This window comes from Tursiops truncatus, chromosome 17 (genome assembly GCF_011762595.2).
Source record: "Tursiops truncatus isolate mTurTru1 chromosome 17, mTurTru1.mat.Y, whole genome shotgun sequence".
NCBI lineage: Eukaryota > Metazoa > Chordata > Mammalia > Artiodactyla > Delphinidae > Tursiops > Tursiops truncatus.
In genome coordinates this window covers 12504391-12523267 of record NC_047050.1, presented here as the reverse complement: position 1 = coordinate 12523267, position 18877 = coordinate 12504391, and the positions used below count along the sequence as shown (strand labels likewise).

General features: G+C 33.9%; 1 protein-coding gene across 11 annotated transcripts in view; it reads right to left on the bottom strand.

Annotated features, from left to right (window-relative positions):
- CSPP1 (centrosome and spindle pole associated protein 1) overlaps positions 1-18877 on the bottom strand; it is a 191875-nt gene that overhangs the window by 46397 nt on the left and 126601 nt on the right. For 9 of the 11 annotated variants that reach the window (XM_033842688.2, XM_033842685.2, XM_073794468.1 and 6 more), the window contains 3 exons: positions 17380-17588; positions 15072-15193; positions 14635-14713 (listed from right to left, as the gene is read on the bottom strand). In XM_033842688.2, coding sequence (XP_033698579.1) covers positions 14635-14713; positions 15072-15193; positions 17380-17588 — 410 coding nt within the window. The remainder of the gene's footprint in view (positions 1-14634; positions 14714-15071; positions 15194-17379; positions 17589-18877) is intronic. The other 2 variants (XM_073794471.1, XM_033842689.2) reach the window with 1 other exon arrangement.

Genomic DNA, 18877 nt, shown 5'->3' with positions numbered 1-18877 from the left:
CACAATTAATGGAACTTTCAAATCTACTGAATCTATTTCTTGACCTAGGTGGCAGTTACATGCAAGTAAAACTTTCACATACAAGTAAAAACAGTTTGTGATAATTCATCAAGCAATATACGTATTACTTTCACACTTTTCTGAATGCAGTGGAAGTCCCTCTAGTAATATCATAACTAATGACTTACTCAATAAATCTGCTCCAAAATAAAGTATTGAAAATAACTTCCTAGCCATTTCAAGAATAAAACAATATAAATACAGTAAAGAGTCTGACTATCCCAAATAAATTTAAAATTTTAAAAAACTTACAAGGAATCAAAAAAGAATTTTTAACATATTACAGTAATATAAACCTCAAGGAATAAAGTACTATTTGTTTATAATACATGTTAAAATACAGGAATATAGCCATTTTGAAGAAAACAATATATTTAAATATCTTTATTATAAAAGATAAACTCAAATATTATTTTTAAAATAAAACTATACTAATAAAAAAGAGACTACAAAGGGCTATCTCTGAAAACAACATCATCACCTTTTTTTTTTTTTGCTGGCAGAAATAAAATGTGTGCTTTATTGTTCTGGGGATTTTTTAAAATACATTTTTTATTTTTTATACAATTTTAAAGGTTACTTTCCATTTACAGTTATTAAAAAATATTGGCTATATTCCCCATGTTGTACAATATATCCTTGAGCTTATCTTACACCCAAAAGTTTGTCCCTCCCCATTGGTAACCACTGGTTTGCTCTCTATATCTGTGAGTCTTCTTGTTTGTTATATTCACTAGTTTGTTGTATTTTTTAGATTCCACATACAAATGATATCATACAGTATTTGTCTTTCTCTGACTTATTTCACTTAGCATAATGCCCTCCAAGTTCATCCATGTTGCTGCAAATGGCAGAATTCTGTTCTTTTTTTACGGCTGAGTAGTATTCCATTGTGTATATAAATCTCACCTTCTTTATCCACTCATCTGTTGATGGACATTTAGGTTGCTTTCATATCTTGGCAACTATAAGTAGTGCTGCTATGAACAATGGGGTGCATGTATCTTTTCAAATTAGTGTTTTTGTTTTTCTCAGATATATACCCAGGAGTGGGGAGTAATACAGTAGTTCTATTTTTAGCTTTTTGAGAACTTCCATATTGCTTTCCACAGTGGCTGCACCAATTTACATTCCTACCAACAATGTACCAGGGTTCCCTTTTCTCCACAACCTCACCAACATTTGCTAGTTGTGTTCTTTTTGATGACCATCCTGACAGGAGTGAGGTGATATCTCATTGTGGCTTTAATTTGCATTTCTCTGATGCTTAGTGATGTTAAGCCTCTTTTCATTTGCGTGTTGGCCCTGTGCACGTCCTCTTTGGAGAAATGTCTATTCAGGTCTTCTGCCCATTTTTTAATCGGGTTGTTTTTTTGATGCTGAGTTGTATGAGCTGTTTATATATTTTGGATATTAACTCTTTATCGGTCATATCATTTGCAAATATTTTCTCCCATTCAGTAGCCTGTCTTTTCCTTTTGTCGATGGTTTACTTTGCTGTGCAAAAGCTTTTAAGTTTAATTAAGTTCCATTTATTTATTTTTTGCTTTTATTTCCTTTGCTTTAGGAAATGGATCAAAAAAACGTTGCTACAATTTATGTCAAAGAGTGTTCTATGTTTTCTTTGAGGAGTTTTATGGTTTCTGGTCTTACATTTAGGTCTTTAATCTACTGTGAGTTTATTTTTGTATATGGTGTTAGAGGACATTCTAGTATATGCCTAGGAGTGGAACTGCAGTGTTGTATGGTAAGTAGACATTTAACATTTTAAGAAATTACCATTTCCTGCAACTGCTTTTTATATACTAATTTTGTGTTCATCAATTCTGCTAACACTATTAATTCTATATTTTATCTGTACATTCTTTTGCAGATAATATCAGTTTTCTCTCTTCTTTTCTAATCCTTGTACCTATCTTCCTTCCTTTCTTTCTTATTTTTGACCTTGCTACAATTATTGAGCCCTAAAAGTAATGACAATAATTACACTAGTCATTATTATCAATCTCAAAAAGAGTATTTTAAACATTTCACCATTAAGTAAAATATATGATGTAGGTTTTTCATGTTTATACTTTCTCAGTGTAAGCAGCTCTCCCTCTAATATACTGACATATTGAATTTTATTAATGCTTTCTTTGTATCTATTGAGATAACCATATAGCTTTTTTCTTTGTTCTCTTAATATGATGTATTACAGTAATTGATTTTACCATAATGTCAATATCTAACACCAATTAGCATTTAGTATATATCAGACATTGTTCTAGATGCTTTACATATTTTAATTCATTCAATCCTCAGAATAACCCTATGAGTTGATACCACTATTATCCCAATTAACAAACAAGAAATAAAACTTAAGAAACTTGCCTTAAGCTGATTAGTAAAACCTGGATTCAAACCAAGGCACTCTGCCTGCAGAGCCTACACTCTTAATTGATACGAAATACTAAGTTTATTCATTCTACTTTCCAGAATAATTGCAATTTGGGATGAAATATCCTTTTCTACTTTATGAGGTTCAATTTTAGGATTCTTCTGTGAGTGAAACTAGCCTATAACTTCCTATTCTCATATTGGCCTTGTCAGGTTTGAGTATCAAGAGTATCATAGTCTCAGTAGCAGTGTGAATTTGATACTCTGTATTAGTTTGTGTAAGATTAATTTTTTTCCTTGAATGTCTGGTGTAATTAACCAGTCCATCTAGATGCAGAGTTTATTTTGTGGGATGATTTGAAACTTGTGATCCCCAAATTTTAAAACAGTTTTGATATTATCAATGTTTTTTTATTACTTCTTATCAGTTTTATTAAGTTAAATTTTAATAGGAATTTTTCTTCACTTAAATTTCTAAAGTCACTGTCATAAACTTGTTCATAATATATTTTTATTGTCTTTTTAAGGTTAACTACAACTAAACTGACAATTTTTTTCATTCCTAATATTTCTTATTTATACCTTTCACTTTTGGTTTTTTCTTTTTTTCCTTGACCAACATCAGTAGAGAATTATCTATTTTAATAGTGTTTTCAAAGAACTTTAGATTCTGTTGATCCTCAGTATTATATATTTCTATTTCATTTATTTCTCTTCTTTATTATTTCTTTCCTTGCTTCTTTGGGTTTACTTTGCTATTCTTTTTCTCACTTTTTAGATGCCTGATAATTATTTTAATTTTCATCATTTTTACATATTTCCTAATTTGTTCCCTGTTTTCTAATTTCCAATATATCGAGGGTTTGTTATTTTAAAAATTGATTTCTACTTTAAATGGTCCATAGGATATGAGTCTACCAAAATTTACTGAGACTTCCTTTAAGGACTAGGATGTGGTAAGTTTTATAAATATTCTTGTGAGATTAGTAAAAATAGATATTCTCAAGTTGGAGGTGAACTTCTATACATTTCCACTAAAATAAGCTTGTTAATTATGTTAAGTAAATTATTCTCTAACTTTATTATTTTCTGCTTTATCTAACACTTATATAAAGAAGTAATAAAGTCTCACATTAGGATACTATATTTGTCAACTTTTACCTGCAGTTCTTTAAATTTTTGCTTTATGAATTTTGAGATGATGTTTTCAGGTACATAAAAATTTTTGTTATATTATCCTGCTAAAATGAACCTCTATTCTTTATAAATGGATCCTCTTTGTCCCAAACAAACCCTTATGACTGAAAAATCCATTTCATCTAATGTTACTATAGCTAAACAAATTTTAGTATAATTCATATTCTCCTAGTATATCTGTACCCTTTTACTTTCAACTTTTCTCTACCACTTGCTCAAGTATATCTTATAAGTAACATGTACCTGGATTTTGCTTCTGCAACTAGTATGACAAGCTTTCTCTCTGACCTATATACTTTACCATTTACTAACATCAAATTTAATTTTGCCATTTAATTTGGACTTACAATCAGATTAAATAGGCTCCTTAAACCTTTCAATGTTTCTTTTTGTTCTCTCTTTTTTTTGCCTCCTTTTGGATTTTTTTTTTCCTCTAGCACACTAGTAAGTTGCATCTTTTGTCCATATATTTTTAGTGGTTATCCTAGAAATATAACACCCATACATAACTTACCAAAGACTAAAGCTAACTGAAATCTTTACAATGCTCACAAATGATAAAGATTTTTAAACACATTAACTCCATCTAACCCCATCCAAATTACATGCTATTCCTATTAATTACTCTTAATTTTACTTACTTTTAAACCCATTATAATTTTACCATACATAATATTTATTTAATTCCATCTACATATTTACCACATTTTTTTCTTTCTACTCTTTCATGTAACTCAGACCTCCCCTATGTGACCTTCCTTCTGCATTTAGAATTGTACTTACTAAGGGTCTGCTAGTGGCAAATTCAGCCGTTTCTCTTAAAATATTTTTATTTCAATCTCATTCATGAAAAATAACTTTGCTGAGTACAAAATCATCTCAACAAATTGACGGTATCTATAGTTATCTTCTGAATTCCTTCCTAGAGTTCATTTGAAAGTAATGTCTTTTCTTTCTGGCTGTTTTTAAGTTCCTCTATTTCATTTATGTTCTAAAGTTTTACTATGATTGTCTTGGTATGGAATTCTTTTATTTCTCCTGTTTGAGAGGTATTAGGCTTCTAGAATCTATAGATTAGGACCTTTTATCAATTGTAGATAATTTTAAGATATCATCTCTTCAAATACTTCTTCTATCTCATTCTCTCTCTTTTTCTAGAATTCCAATTAGTTACACTTAAACCTTTACAGTGCCATAATTTTTACTCCCTTTTTCATATTTTCCATGTCTTTTTCTCCCCGTTCTGGCTGAATTTCTTCAGATCTACTAGTTCAGAGGTTCTCAAACTTTAGTGTACATCAGAATCACCAGGAAAGCTTATTGAACACAAGTTGTTGGGCCCCAGAATAGAGTTTCTGATTCATAGGTAGGATGGGGCCTGAGAGTTTGCATTTCCAACATGTTCCCATAATGCTGCTACTCTGAGAACCACATTTGAAAACCATTGCTCCAACTTATTAATTCTCATTTTGGGTATGTCAAATCTGCTATTAAGGCCCATCCATTGACTTACTACTCTCAATTATTTAAAATTTTTACTAAAATATCTAGTTAGTTCTATTTCAAATCTGTTGGTCATTCTTCATAGTTTCTTATGCCCTGATATAAACATGATCAATATGACCATTTTATATTTTGCCTAACAATTCCTAATCTGAGGTCTCTGTCATTCTTTTTTTGCAAGCCTATTCCCACTTATGGTTTATATCCTTGTATATTTTGTCATTTCTGAATATGAACGTCACATTTTCCATGGAAAAGTATTGAAAGTCCCTAATCTTCACTTTCTATTTTACCAACTGCTTTGGGAATTTCCCTTTTTATTACTCAGACACTGGTAGCTTCATTAATAATCTCTGTACTTTTTACCCTCCTCCGTTAAACAAATTTGTATCATCCTCCTATAATTCTGTCTCTCATCAATTTTCCAATCATTTTTGCTTAAAGAGTGATATTGCTTCCACATTTCAAGAAATATATTTCTGAAAGAGTACACAAAGAAAGCACATAAAACAAAGAGCAAAGATAACCACCATTCAAAACTAAAAATAAAGAAATGGAAAAACTACGTAAACTTATACACACTTTTGTTCACTGAATCATAGATTTTATTGATGGTATTGATGGTATACGACTAATAAAATCCCTAAAACCTTGCCCTGTTTATGGAGGCATGGGATGGGAATTGTGTCAAAGGTAAGAGGTTCTAAGTGTTGGGCAAAGTAGGAGCAATGATTCCTAACAACTGAAGGCTCCTCTCAAGCTTCCTTTTCTCCTTTTTCCCTGGTGATCCAGGGCTCGTACTTCTTAGAAATTATGCAAATGTAGCTCATCAAACTGAAAGCAAAAAGACTCAGAGAGCCACATCTATACACATCATAGTCAACATACCCAAAGACAAAGAAAGAATCTCAAAAGCAGCAAGAAAATAACTCATCACATACAAGGAATCTTCAATAAGATTAACAGCTGATCAGAAACCATGAAGGCCAGCAGGCAATGAGATGACATATTCAAAGTGCTAATAGAAAAAAAAAAAGTCAACCAAGAATTTTATATCCAGGAAAACTATGCCTCAAAAATAAAAGTGAAATTAGAACATTATTAAATAAAAATCAGAGAAGTCCTCACTAACAGACCTGTCTTATACGAAATACTGAATGGAGCACTTCAGGTTGAAATAAAGAACACTCAACAGTAACTGGAGTAAACACAAAGAAATAAAGAACACCAGTAACAGTAACCACATAGGTAAAGATGAAAGATAATACAAATATGGGACTTCCCTGGTGGTGCAGTGGTTAAGAATCTGCCTGCCAATGCAGGGGACATGGGTTCGAGCCCTGGTCCAGGAAGATCCCACATGCCACAGAGCAACTAAACCCGAGTGCCACAACTACTGAGCCCGTGCTCTAGAGCCCACGAGCCACAACTACTGAGCCCGTGTGCCACAACTACTGAAGCCCGCATGCTTAGAGCCCATGTTCCGCAACAAGAGAAGCCACTGCAATGAGACGCTCACGCGCCACAATGAAGAGTAGCCCTCGCTCGCCACAACTAGAGAAAGCCCGCACACAGCAACAAAGACCTAATGCAGCCAAAAATAAGTAATAAATAAATTTTTTAAAATAAATTTTTAAAAAAGATATTACAAATATGTTTTTATTTGTAACTGTATTCTTCTCTATCTGATTTAAAAGACAACTACATAAAGGAAGGAAGGGTTATAAAATTGTGTTGAGGAGCTTAAGTGTATAAAGATACACTTTGTCTGACAACAATGGCATCAAGAAGAAGGAAAGGTAGGGAGGGTGGGAGGGAGATGCAAGAGGGAGGGGATATGGGGATATATGTATATGTATAGCTGATTCACTTCGTTATAAAGCAGAAACTAACACACCATTGTAAAGCAATTATACTCCAATAAAGATGTGAAAAAAAAAAGATAAGGCTTGGAATGGAGTAGAATGAGCCAATTAAAAAAAAAAAGGAAAGGAATGGCATTATATTAAAGAAAAATTTTTGTATACTACTGAAATTAAATTGGTGTTAATCTGAACTCAGTTCTTTTAAATTAAAATATTAATTTCAATCTGCAAGGAAACCACAAAGAAAATAATACAAAAATTACACTAAAAGAAGCAAGAGAATTAAAATGGAATGCTATATTTAACATCAAAGAAAAGGAATTAATGGACAACCAGAGAAACAAAAAGACATAAAATATACTTTTAAAAGATACATATATATAGCAAAATGGCTGACAGAGATCCTACCTTAACAGGAATTACATTAAATGTAAATACAAGCAAAAGCTAGCAGAATTGAAGGGGGTGGGAGGTAGGACGCAAATGTATGCTGTCTACACACTTTAGATTCAAAGACTACACTGAGGTTAAAACACAGAAAATTATATATCATGCAAACAGCAACTAAAAAGAACAAGAGTAGCAGTACTGTTAACAGACAAAATATATTTTAAGTCAAAAATTGTTACTAGAGACGAAGAAAGGATCTTTTATACCAATAAAGGGGTCAACTGATCAGTAAGATACAACAATTATAACCATATATGTACATAACTACAGACTCAAAACACAGGAAACAAAAACAGAACTGAAGACAGAAATAAATAAATCAAAAATAGTAACTGAAGACTTCAATACACTACTTCTAATAATAGAAAAACTGCACAAAAGCTCAACAAGGAAACAGAAAATAAAAAACACTATAAACCAGCTAGATCTAAGTCACATTGATAAAACTACCTGCCCCAAAACAGTATAACACACATTCTTCTCAAGCGCATATGAAATATTCTCTAGCACAGACCACAGGTTAGGTCATGAAATAAGCCTCAATAAATTTAAAAGGATTGAAATAATACAAAATATGTTCTCTAACTGCAATGGAATAATATTAAAAATGAGTAACAAAAGGAAATTTGGGAAATTCACAATTGTGTGGAAATTAAACAACATACTCCAAACTAACCAATGGATCAATGAACAAATCAAATGAGAAACTGAAAAATACTTTGAGACGAATAAAAATGAAAACACAATCTATAAAATTTAAGGAATGAAGCTAAAACAGTAATAAAAAGAAAATTTATAGTTGTAGTGTGTATATATTTAAAAAGAAGACACTATATTTAAATAACCTAAACTTCCACCTTCAAAAACTAGAAAATATAAGAGAAACTGAACCCAAAGTAAACAGAAAGAAGGAAATAAAAAGATTAGAGGAGAGGGCTTCTCTGGTGGCACAGTGGTTGAGAGTCCGCCTGCCAATGCAGGGGACACAGGTTCGTGCCCCAGTCCGGGAAGATCCCACATGCCGCGGAGCGGCTAGGCCTGTGAGTCATGGCCGCTGAGCCTGCACGTCTGGAGCCTGTGCTCCGCAACGGGAGAGGCCACAACAGTGAGAGGCCCACATACCGCAAAAAAAAAAAAAAAAAAAAAAAAAAGATTAGAGGAGAAATAAATGGAGACCAGAAGCACAACAGAGAAAATCAACTAAACCAATAGCGATCCTTTGACAAGATCAATAAGATTGATAAATGTTTAGCCAGAATGAAAATAAGAAGACTAAAATTAATGAAATTAAAAAAATAAAAGAAACATCACTACTGACTTTATTAAAATGAAAAAGATTGTAAGGGAATACTATGAAGAACTGTATGCCAACACATTAGATTATCTTGATGAAATGGGCAAATTCTAGAAAGACACGAACTACCAGAACTGATGCAAGAACAATATTTTAAATATTAACCAATGACAAGGAAAGAGATTAAATTAGTAATCAAAAAATTACCCATAAAGAAAAGATGAGTATCAACTGGCTTCCTGGTGAATTCTACCACACTGAAAGAAGAATTAGCAACAATCCTTCACACACTCTCCAAAGTAATACAAAATGGAAGAACGCATCCAACTAATTCTATTTGGCTAGTATCATCCTGATACCAAAATCAAACAGACATCAAAAGAAAACAAAAACCAAAGACCAGTAACACTCATGAATATAGAGATAAAAATCCTCAACAAAAAATTAGTAAACTGAAAAATCTAGCAAGATATGTAAAGGATTATACTCCATGACCATGTGAGATTTATCACAGGAATGCAAGGTTGATTTAATATATCTGAAACCAATAAATATACTACACCACATTAACAGAATAAAGAACAAAAACCACAGGATCATCTCAATAGATGCAGAAAAAGCATTTCGCAAAATTCAACTTCCAAGTTAGTAAAATGTTGAAAGAATATGCTAAATACCCCTTCTTGATAAAAATAATCAACAAAGAATACAAAGGAACTTCCTCAAGCTAATAAAAGCAATTATGAAAAACCTGCAACTAACATCATACTTAATGGTTAAAGACTGAATGCCTTCCACCTAAGATCAGAATAAGATAAAAATGCCCACTCTCATAATATCTATTCAACATTGTACTGGCAGCCCTAGGCAGGGCAATTAAGCAAGAAAAAGAAATAAAAAGCATTAGATTGAAAAGGAAGAAGTAACCTCTATTAACTGATGTCATAATCATACATACAGAGGACTTCCCTGGTGGCGCAGTGGTTAAGAATCCGCCTGCCAGTGCAGGGCACACAGGTTCGAGCCCTGGTCTGGGAAGATCCCACATGCCGCGGAGCAACTAAGCCCGGGTGCCACAACCACTGAGCCTGTGCTCTAGAGCCCGCGACCCACAACTACTGAAGCTTGTGAGCCTGGAGCCCGTGTTCCACAAGAAGAGAAGCCACCGCAATGAGAAAGCCATGCACTGCAACAAAGAGTAGCCCCTGCTCACCATAACTAGAGAAAGCCCACACGCAGCAATGAAAACCCAACACAGTCAAAAATAAATAAATAAATAAATAGATTTATTTTTAAAAAATCATATATACAGAAAAATGCAAAGAAATGCACTAAAAACAGTAATTATAAAAAGAGTTCAGCAAAACTGCAGGATACAAGATCAATATACAAATTTCTATTGTATTTCTATAAACCAATGAATAATATAAAAATGAAATTAAGGAAAGACCATTCACAACGTCATCAAAAAGTATTAAATGCTTTAGAATAAATTAAACAAGAGTTAAACAGTCTAAAACCCACAAAATACTGTTGAAAGAAATTTAAAAACCCCAAATAAATTAAGACATCCATGTCATGGATTGGAGATTTAATATAGTTAAGATGTAAGACTAAATCACAAAGAAATAGAAAATCTGAATAAACCTGTAACTAATAAGGAGATTGAATCCCTAATCAAAAATCTCCTGAGAGAGTAAAGCCCTGGACCTAATGCCTTCAATGATGAATTCTACCTAACATTTAAAGAAGAACACTAGTCCTTCTCCAATTTTTCCAAAAACGTGAAGAGGAGGAAACACATCCTAACTCATTCTAGGATGCCAGCATATCCCTGATTTCAAAACAAGACAAAAACATTACAAGAAAAGAAAACTATAGACCAGTATCCCTTATGACCACAGACGTAAAAATTCCCAACAAAATACTAGCAAGCCAAATGTATCAGCATATTAAAAGGATTAAATACCATGGCCAAATCGGATTTACTCCTGGGATATAAGGATGGTTCAACATATAAAAACTGATCAGTATAATAGACAATATTAACAGAATGACGGGGAGAAAAAACACACGACCATCTCAATTGATTAAGAAAAAGCATTTAACAGAATTTAACAACAACCTTTCATGATAAACACACTCAACAAACTAGAATTAGAAGGGAACCACCTCAACATAATAAATACCACATATGAAAAATCCAAAGTAAACATCAGACTCAAGGGTGAAAGACTAAAAGCTTTTCCTCTAAGATCAGGAACAAGGCAAAGGTGCCTGCTTTCACCCTTTCTGTTCAACATAGTACTGGAACTATTAGGCAAGAAAAAAAAATTTAAATCAGCCAAATTGGGCTTCCCTAGTGGCGCAGTGATTAAGAATCCGCCTGCCAATGCAGGGGACACTGGTTCAAGCCCTGGTCCGGGAAGATCCCACATGCCGTTGAGCAGCTAAGCCCGTGCACCACAACTACTAAGGCTGCGCTCTAGAGCCCAAGAGCCACAACTACTGAAGCCCGCGTGCCTAGAGCCTGTGCTCCACAACAAGAGAAGCAACCGCAATGAGAAGCCCGCACACCTCAATGAAGAGTAGACCCCCCTCAACGCAACTAGAGAAAACCTGCGTGCAGCAACGAAGACCCAATACAGCCAAAAATAAATAAATAAATTTATATTTAAAAAAAAGCAGCCGAATTGGAAGAGGTAAAATTATCTCTGTTTGCAGATGATATGATATTATATGCAGAAAACCCTAACAATTACACACACACACACACACACAAAACTGTTAGTAAAATGAATTCAGCAAAGTACCAGAATACAAAGTCAACACAAAAAAATCAGTTGAATGTCTATACACAAACAATAAACAATCTGAAAAGGAAATTACAAAAACAGTTCTATTTACAATAGCGTCAAAAAAACCCAGACTACACAGGATTTAACTTAACCAAAGTGGTGAATGACTGGTACAGTGAAAATTACAAAACATTGCTGAAAGAAATTAAAGACATAAACAAATGGAAACACATCCCCTGTTCATGGATTGGAAAACTTAATACTGTTAAAATGTCAAAACTACCCAAAGTGATCTAGAGATTCAATGCAAGCCCTATTAAAATCCCAGTGACCGGGCTTCCCTGGTGGCGCAGTGGTTGAGAGTCCGCCTGCCAATGCAGGGGATGCGGATTCATGCCCTGGTCCAGGAGGATCCCACATGCCGCAGAGCAGCTGGGCCCGTGAGCCATGGCCGCTGAGCCTGCGCGTCCAGAGCCTGTGCTCCACAGTGGGAGAGGCCACAACAGTGAGAGGCCTGCATACCGCAAAAAAAAAAAAAATCCCAGTCATCTTTTTTGCAGAAATAGAAAAACCCTTCCCCAAATTTATATGGAATCTCAAGAGACCTCAAATAGCTAAAACAATTTTGAAAAAGAACAAGCTAGAGGACTCCCACTTCTTGATTTCAAAACTTACTACGGAGCTACAGTAATCAAAACAGCATGGCACTGGCATATAGACAGACACATAGACCAACTGCACAGAACAGAAAACCCAGAAATAAATTCACACATATAAAGTCAAATGATTTTTGACAAGGGTGCCAAGACCATACAATGGGGAAAGAACAGTCTTTTCAACAAATGGTGCTGGGAAAATGATATCCACATGCAAAGGATGAAGTTGCACCCTTATTTAACACTGTACACAAAAGGTAACTCAAAATCACAATCCTCAATGTAAAACCTCATAACTATAAAACTCTTAGAAGAAAACACAGGGCAAAAGCTTCACAACATTGGATTTGGCAATGATTTCTTAGATATGACACTAAACACAGGCAAGGCAACAAAAGAAAAAATAGACAAACTGGACTTCATGAAAATTAAAAATGTGTGTGCATCTATAGTACTGCTAGATAGTGTCAATGACATAAAAAGATAATACACAGAATGGCGGAAAATATTTGCAAATCATATATCTGATAAGGGATTAATATCCAGAGTATATAGAGAACTCTTAAAACATAACAACAAAAAAATAAAGTAACCAATTCAAAAATGAGAGAAGGATTTGAAAAGACATTCTCCAAAGACAGACAAATGGCCAAAAAGCACATGAAAAGACACTCAACATCAGTAATCACAGAGAAATGCAAACAAGACCACAATGAGATCCACCTAACCTGCCTTTGGATGGCTACTAGCAAAAAAACAGAAACTAATAAGTGTTGGTGAGAATGTGGAGAAGCTGGAACCCTTGTGCACAGTTGGTGGGAATATAAAATGGTACAGCTGCTGTGGAAAACAGTACAGTGGTTCTTCAAAAAATTAAAAATAGAATTACCACATGATCCAGCAATTCCACTTCTGAGTATACACTTAAAAGAACTGAAAGCAGAGTCTCAAAGAGATAAGTTGTATACCCACATTCACAGTTGCCCATTCACAATACCTAAAATGTGGAAGTAGCCCAAGTATTCATTGGTGGATGAATGGATAATCAAAATACGGTATATACATACAATCAAATATTATTCAGCCTTATAAAGGAAATTCTGGGAAGTAAGATCCTGCAAGATGTGTGGGGAAAAAAAAAAGGAAGGAAGGAAATTTTGACTTAGGTCACAACATGGATGAACCTCAAGAACATTATGGTAAGTTAAAAAAGCCAGGGCTTCCCTGGTCGCGCAGTGGTTGAGAGTCCGCCTGCCGATGCAAGGGACACGGGTTCGTGCCCCGGTCTGGGAAGATCCCATATGCCACGGAGCGGCTAGGCCCGTGAGCCATGGCCGCTGAGCCTGCGCGTCCGGAGCCTGTGCTCCGCAACGGGAGAGGCCACAACAGTGAGAGGCCTGCGTACCACAAAAAAAATAAATAAATAAAATTAAAAAGCCAGACACAAAAGATAAATATTGTATGATTTCACTTTTATGAGGTACCTAAAGTAGTCGAAATCATAGAAACAAAGAGCAGAATATGGGTGCCAGGGGCATAGGGGAGAGGGAATAGTGAATAGGTACAGAGTTTCAGTTTTGCAAGATGAAAAGAGTTCTGGAAATTGATGGTGGTGATGGTTACACAACAATATGAATGTACTTAACATCACTGAACTATACACTAAAAATACTTAAAAATGATAAATTTTATGTTATGTGTATGTTACCATTACAAAAAATTGAAAAAAACTTAAGATGGTTAATATTAAACCGATCTACAGATTCTATATAATCTCCATCAAAATCTCAACTGCCTTTTGGCAGAAACTCAGCAGCTGATCCTAAAATTCACATTGAAATACAAAGGACCTAGTATAACCAAAACAATCTTGGAAAAAAAAACAAATTTGAAGAACTCATACTTCTCGATTTCCAAACTTCCACAGAGCTACAATTATCAAGTGATACTAACATAAGGATAGACACATAGAACAATGGAATAGAATAGAGAATCCCAAAAAGAGACCCACACGAATATGCCCATTTTTGACAAAGGTGCAAAAGCAATTCCCAGGAAAAATAATCGTGTCAACAAATGGTGCTGGGAGCCATTGGACACTCATAAAGCAGAAGAAAAAAAAAAGACCTTCAATCGAAATCTAACACCTTATACAAAAGATAATTCAAAATGGATCATGAACTTAAATGTAAAACTATAACTATACATATATGACTTTGCTAATGAAAGAAAGTGAGGTTATTCTTAATTTTTTAAATGTGCTTTCTATGAAACACTGACTTAAAAGCAATACTTTGAACATACTGGTTACGTAATAACTGGAAATTAAAATAAGTTATATCTGTTCTGAAGAATAAAAGAACACATTGAATAATACAAGTTCTATGGAAGACAAATTAATCTTGAAACAAATTATTATTTTAACTACTTACACAATAGGCTGTGCTGGCTGGTAGGTGACAGGAGCTGTAACATAAGCTGCAGGCTGTACTCCCATCATTCCTGAACCATCTTAAAAGAAAACCAACATATTTGTTTCAGAGTACCCACTTAATAACACTTTATCTCTAAAGGAAAAGTCACATACTGAAAATGTTTCCTAAGGAAAAAAATCCAATTTCCTTCTGAGCTAGGAGTTAGCAGAGAATAAGGCCAGAAAACATAAAATATTTCTTAAATCTAGATAAAAAGGAAATAACTATGAATTATAACTGAGTTTTAAAATACAGTATTTATTAAATCAATATATATATAATATTGGAATTAAGTAAAGCTGTGCTTTTTTTCATTTATATATTTTTGCTTGCACAAAAACCAATTTTCCTGATTGAACCACTGGAAAATAATGTTTACCCCACAGATAACTCACAGTAAGCAAGACTAGGATCCAACGTATTCCTGGCCCCATAAAAATAGTACGCATCATCGTAAGGAGTTCGATAGTTGGTAGCCAAAGGTGGTAGCAGGGGAGGTGGAGGCAGAGGTGCAATGCTGTATCAAAAGACAATTGGGAAATTCTTCTCATATTCCACTGCAAATTTTTTAAAAATCAAGATGTGATTTTCTTACAAAAATCTTACTGAAAATCTAATTGCTGCTTTAGGAAAAGCCACCATCTTGCTTCAATCTCTTATCAAAAATTATAACTCAAAAAGCAAAAAACATAAAATTTCATAATTTAAGGTACAACACTTATTCAATCAATTAACATCTAATTCGTCACTATCTGCCAGTATTGACCAAACATGGTCTCTGTCCCTCAGGAACAATACAAAAATAAACAGCCATTACAGCAAAGTACAGTAAATGAAACAATACAAGTAGACACAGGATGCTACAAGAACATCGAGCAGGAACATTTAAATCACATAGGGAAGAGGAGGAAAGTATAAGGAAGGCTTTCTAGGAAAGGCAATGCTTCAGCCACACTACTAGAGTGAGTTAGTCACAGAGAAGAAAGAAACAACATCAAGAAAAGGCAAAGAGGTACAAAATGAGATTATAAATGGTTCCATTTATATAGGGTTTTTTAACCCTAAAAATGTTTTGCTCTTTCAAAGGAATTAAACTATAATGTGAAAAAGAAACTATTTAAATATCAACAGTAAATTTCTGAGTTCATTTTCAGCATTTCATAAAGTTAAAACTTCTAAAAACCTCTACATCAGCACTTCATTAATGTTTAGGAAGTATCTCTGTATTTCCACCAAGGCAATATTTTCCATTAGTTAAAATGTAAAAGGCAAATTCCCTTAGATGAACAGAAAGAAAAAGGAGGCATCCTAGAAAATGTTTTCACTTTTGAGTGTATATATTAGGTTCTCCCTTGTATACTTCAAAATAATTGTGAAGAGCTGAGAAGGCATTAAAGTTCTCTTCAGTCATGAATATTTTTCATATTTACTAATCATTCAACGTGTCTAACCTTACTATCCTCACTCCATAGATAAACAAAGCAGTTGAAAAATTACTATAAAAGGGAACTGTCAATATCATTAAATCTTAAATTTTTATAGAGATTGATATAAAATTTAATCCTCACAGCAACCCTATAACTGTAGATTAAAAAACATATATATATATATATATATATATATATATATACACACACACACACACATATAAAAATATCTGTTACTATTCTACCTTTTACAAATGAGAAAACTGAAGTTCAATACAAGTGTGGTCTGCCCAAATTCCAGGCAGTGAAGCCAACCATTTTAATCCCTAAATCAATGCTAAAATCATCATACCATCCTTTGTAATTCCAATCCCGCCTAGTCCTTTGAGTCAGGAAGCCATTAGATGAAACAAACAAAACACCTGATAAATACAGTAAACATGGTCCTACAATTCGTTAGCAGTAAATAAAAGATAATACCAAGTCCTAAAGGAACGTATAGCCCAGAAAATAATGTTAAAAAAGAAAAGCACCTGATTAAATGCGATCCTACAATATCAATGTTAAAAAGGAAAAACACCTGATTAAATGCAATCCTACAATTAATACATTAATAGTAAGCAAAAATAAGAGAAAATCCTACTAAGAGAAGAAAGTATAGACCAGAAAATACCAATGTTAACAGGATTTTCTTTATGTTTAGTCCAGAATAGCACAATGCTTTTTACCTATGGAAGTCAAATCTTTACCCTAATACCTAAATACAGGTTTTATAATCTCAACACTTTATTTCAGGTATTTGAGTTGCATAGCCTGTAAGTAATCACAGAGAAAGAGTTGAAGGAAACAGAAACTAAAATAAAGTAATATATATAAAACAGTCACATTAGAAACTTTTTCTACATTAACTGAAGAAAGTATTCAATGTTTGCCAAGTGGAAATTACAAAATTGAAAATGGCTAGGTTTTATATGTTAAACAGATATTCCAAAATACGACCTAAAACTAAATAATAAATATACTTAGTCATGCATTTTAAAAATACTGAAGCATCTTTAAACAGCAAAAGAATGTTATAAGGATTTCCCTTGTTTTTATAATAACTGAGAAAAGATCAACAATGGAAACAAATTTCAATAGAAATTATTTGACAAAAGCCTTTAACTGCACAAAAATCTCTGAAGGATAACATTACCTGCTTCAGCAAATCCTTCTGAATATACAATATAATGATACCTTACCTAATTCCCAAACACAAAACATTTTAAACAAGCACCTGGGAGGCACCATTTCACCAAGGGTGCTGCTGGGTCCATTGTGCAAATCTTCATTTTGAGATGGGATGGAGTAAACTGATGGGATGGGTGGGACAGATGGGGCAGACAAAGGAGGGAGAGGTGTCTGGAAAGCTACTCTGGGTCTTTCAGGTGGTATCGTCTCTTCGAAGTATCTTGGTGTCACACTAAACTGCTTTAGTCTATCAGGCTAAAATAAAGAAAAAAATCTGTTTGTTGCATGTAATCATAAATTTAAAGGTGGAAGGGATCTCCAAAGACCCTCTATCCCAGACTGCCAGCAGGCACTTAAGTTAGACATAGAGTAACAGAATTTTACAGTTATAACTAAGAGATTTTAAAGATCCAATTCTTATTTTATAAAAGCGGTAACTGAGACTCCATGAAAGTACATAAATCACCTAAGGTCTCACCATTCATAAATAATCAAGCAAAGACTAGAGCCAGATATTAATTCTAAATATAAAACTCTATTATACTGGGGGTTTCCCTGGTGGCGCAGTGGTTGAGACTCTGCCTGCTGATGCAGGGGACACGGGTTCGTGCCCCGGTCCAGGAAGATCCCTCATGCCGCGGAGCGGCTAGGCCCATGAGCCACAACTACTGAGCCTGTGAGTCCAGAGCTTGTGCTCCGCAACGGGAGAGGCCACAACAGTGAGAGGTCCGCGTACCACAAAAAAAAAAAAAAAAAAAACTCTATTATACTACAAGACTATGCTGCTCCACTACCAATTGCCATCAAAGTATTCTAACATCAAAGTATTCTCTAGATCAGTGTGAGCACAGCTTTTCTGTAAAGAGCCGGCTAGTAAATATATCAGGCTTTGCAGGCCATGTGGTCTCTTCACAACTACTAAAGTAGACCAAAACAATATGTAAGCAAATGAACGAGGGAGTGCTGCAATAAAGCTTTACAAAAATAGGCAGCAAGTGGATTTGGCCACAGGCTACAGTTTGCTTACTCTCGCTCCAAAACATCATTTACGTGTCCTTTTCTAAGATGTGTACATCAAAAGTAAACCCAAAAGTAATGGTCTACATATTATATCTAATATTTTTATTTATTTATTCTCATAAAGCAACTTGACACTCCAAAGGTTGTTTCATTTAAATATAAATAAGAAGGTCCATCAAACACTAAGGTAACTATAAATGCAAAGTTTAACATGCCACCATATTACATTAAAAAGTTCAAGATTTGAAAAGGAAATTTCTGATTGTCAAAACTATTTCAAAGGTATTTATTGACAGAGGAAAATATATTCAGTTTTGGAATTCATCCTTTTTTCCCCAGCATGTTTAATTTCTCAGGAATGATTTCTCAGATTAATCTAAAAGTTTTACTCTATGAGCAGTCAAAAAGCACACTGGGAGTGATGCTGGTGCAGTATTAAACTTTTTAAAATGAATAATCCACAGGATATATACTTAGCATAAGAAAAAGACAAAAGTTGCCTACAGCTGAGTAATTTTGATATA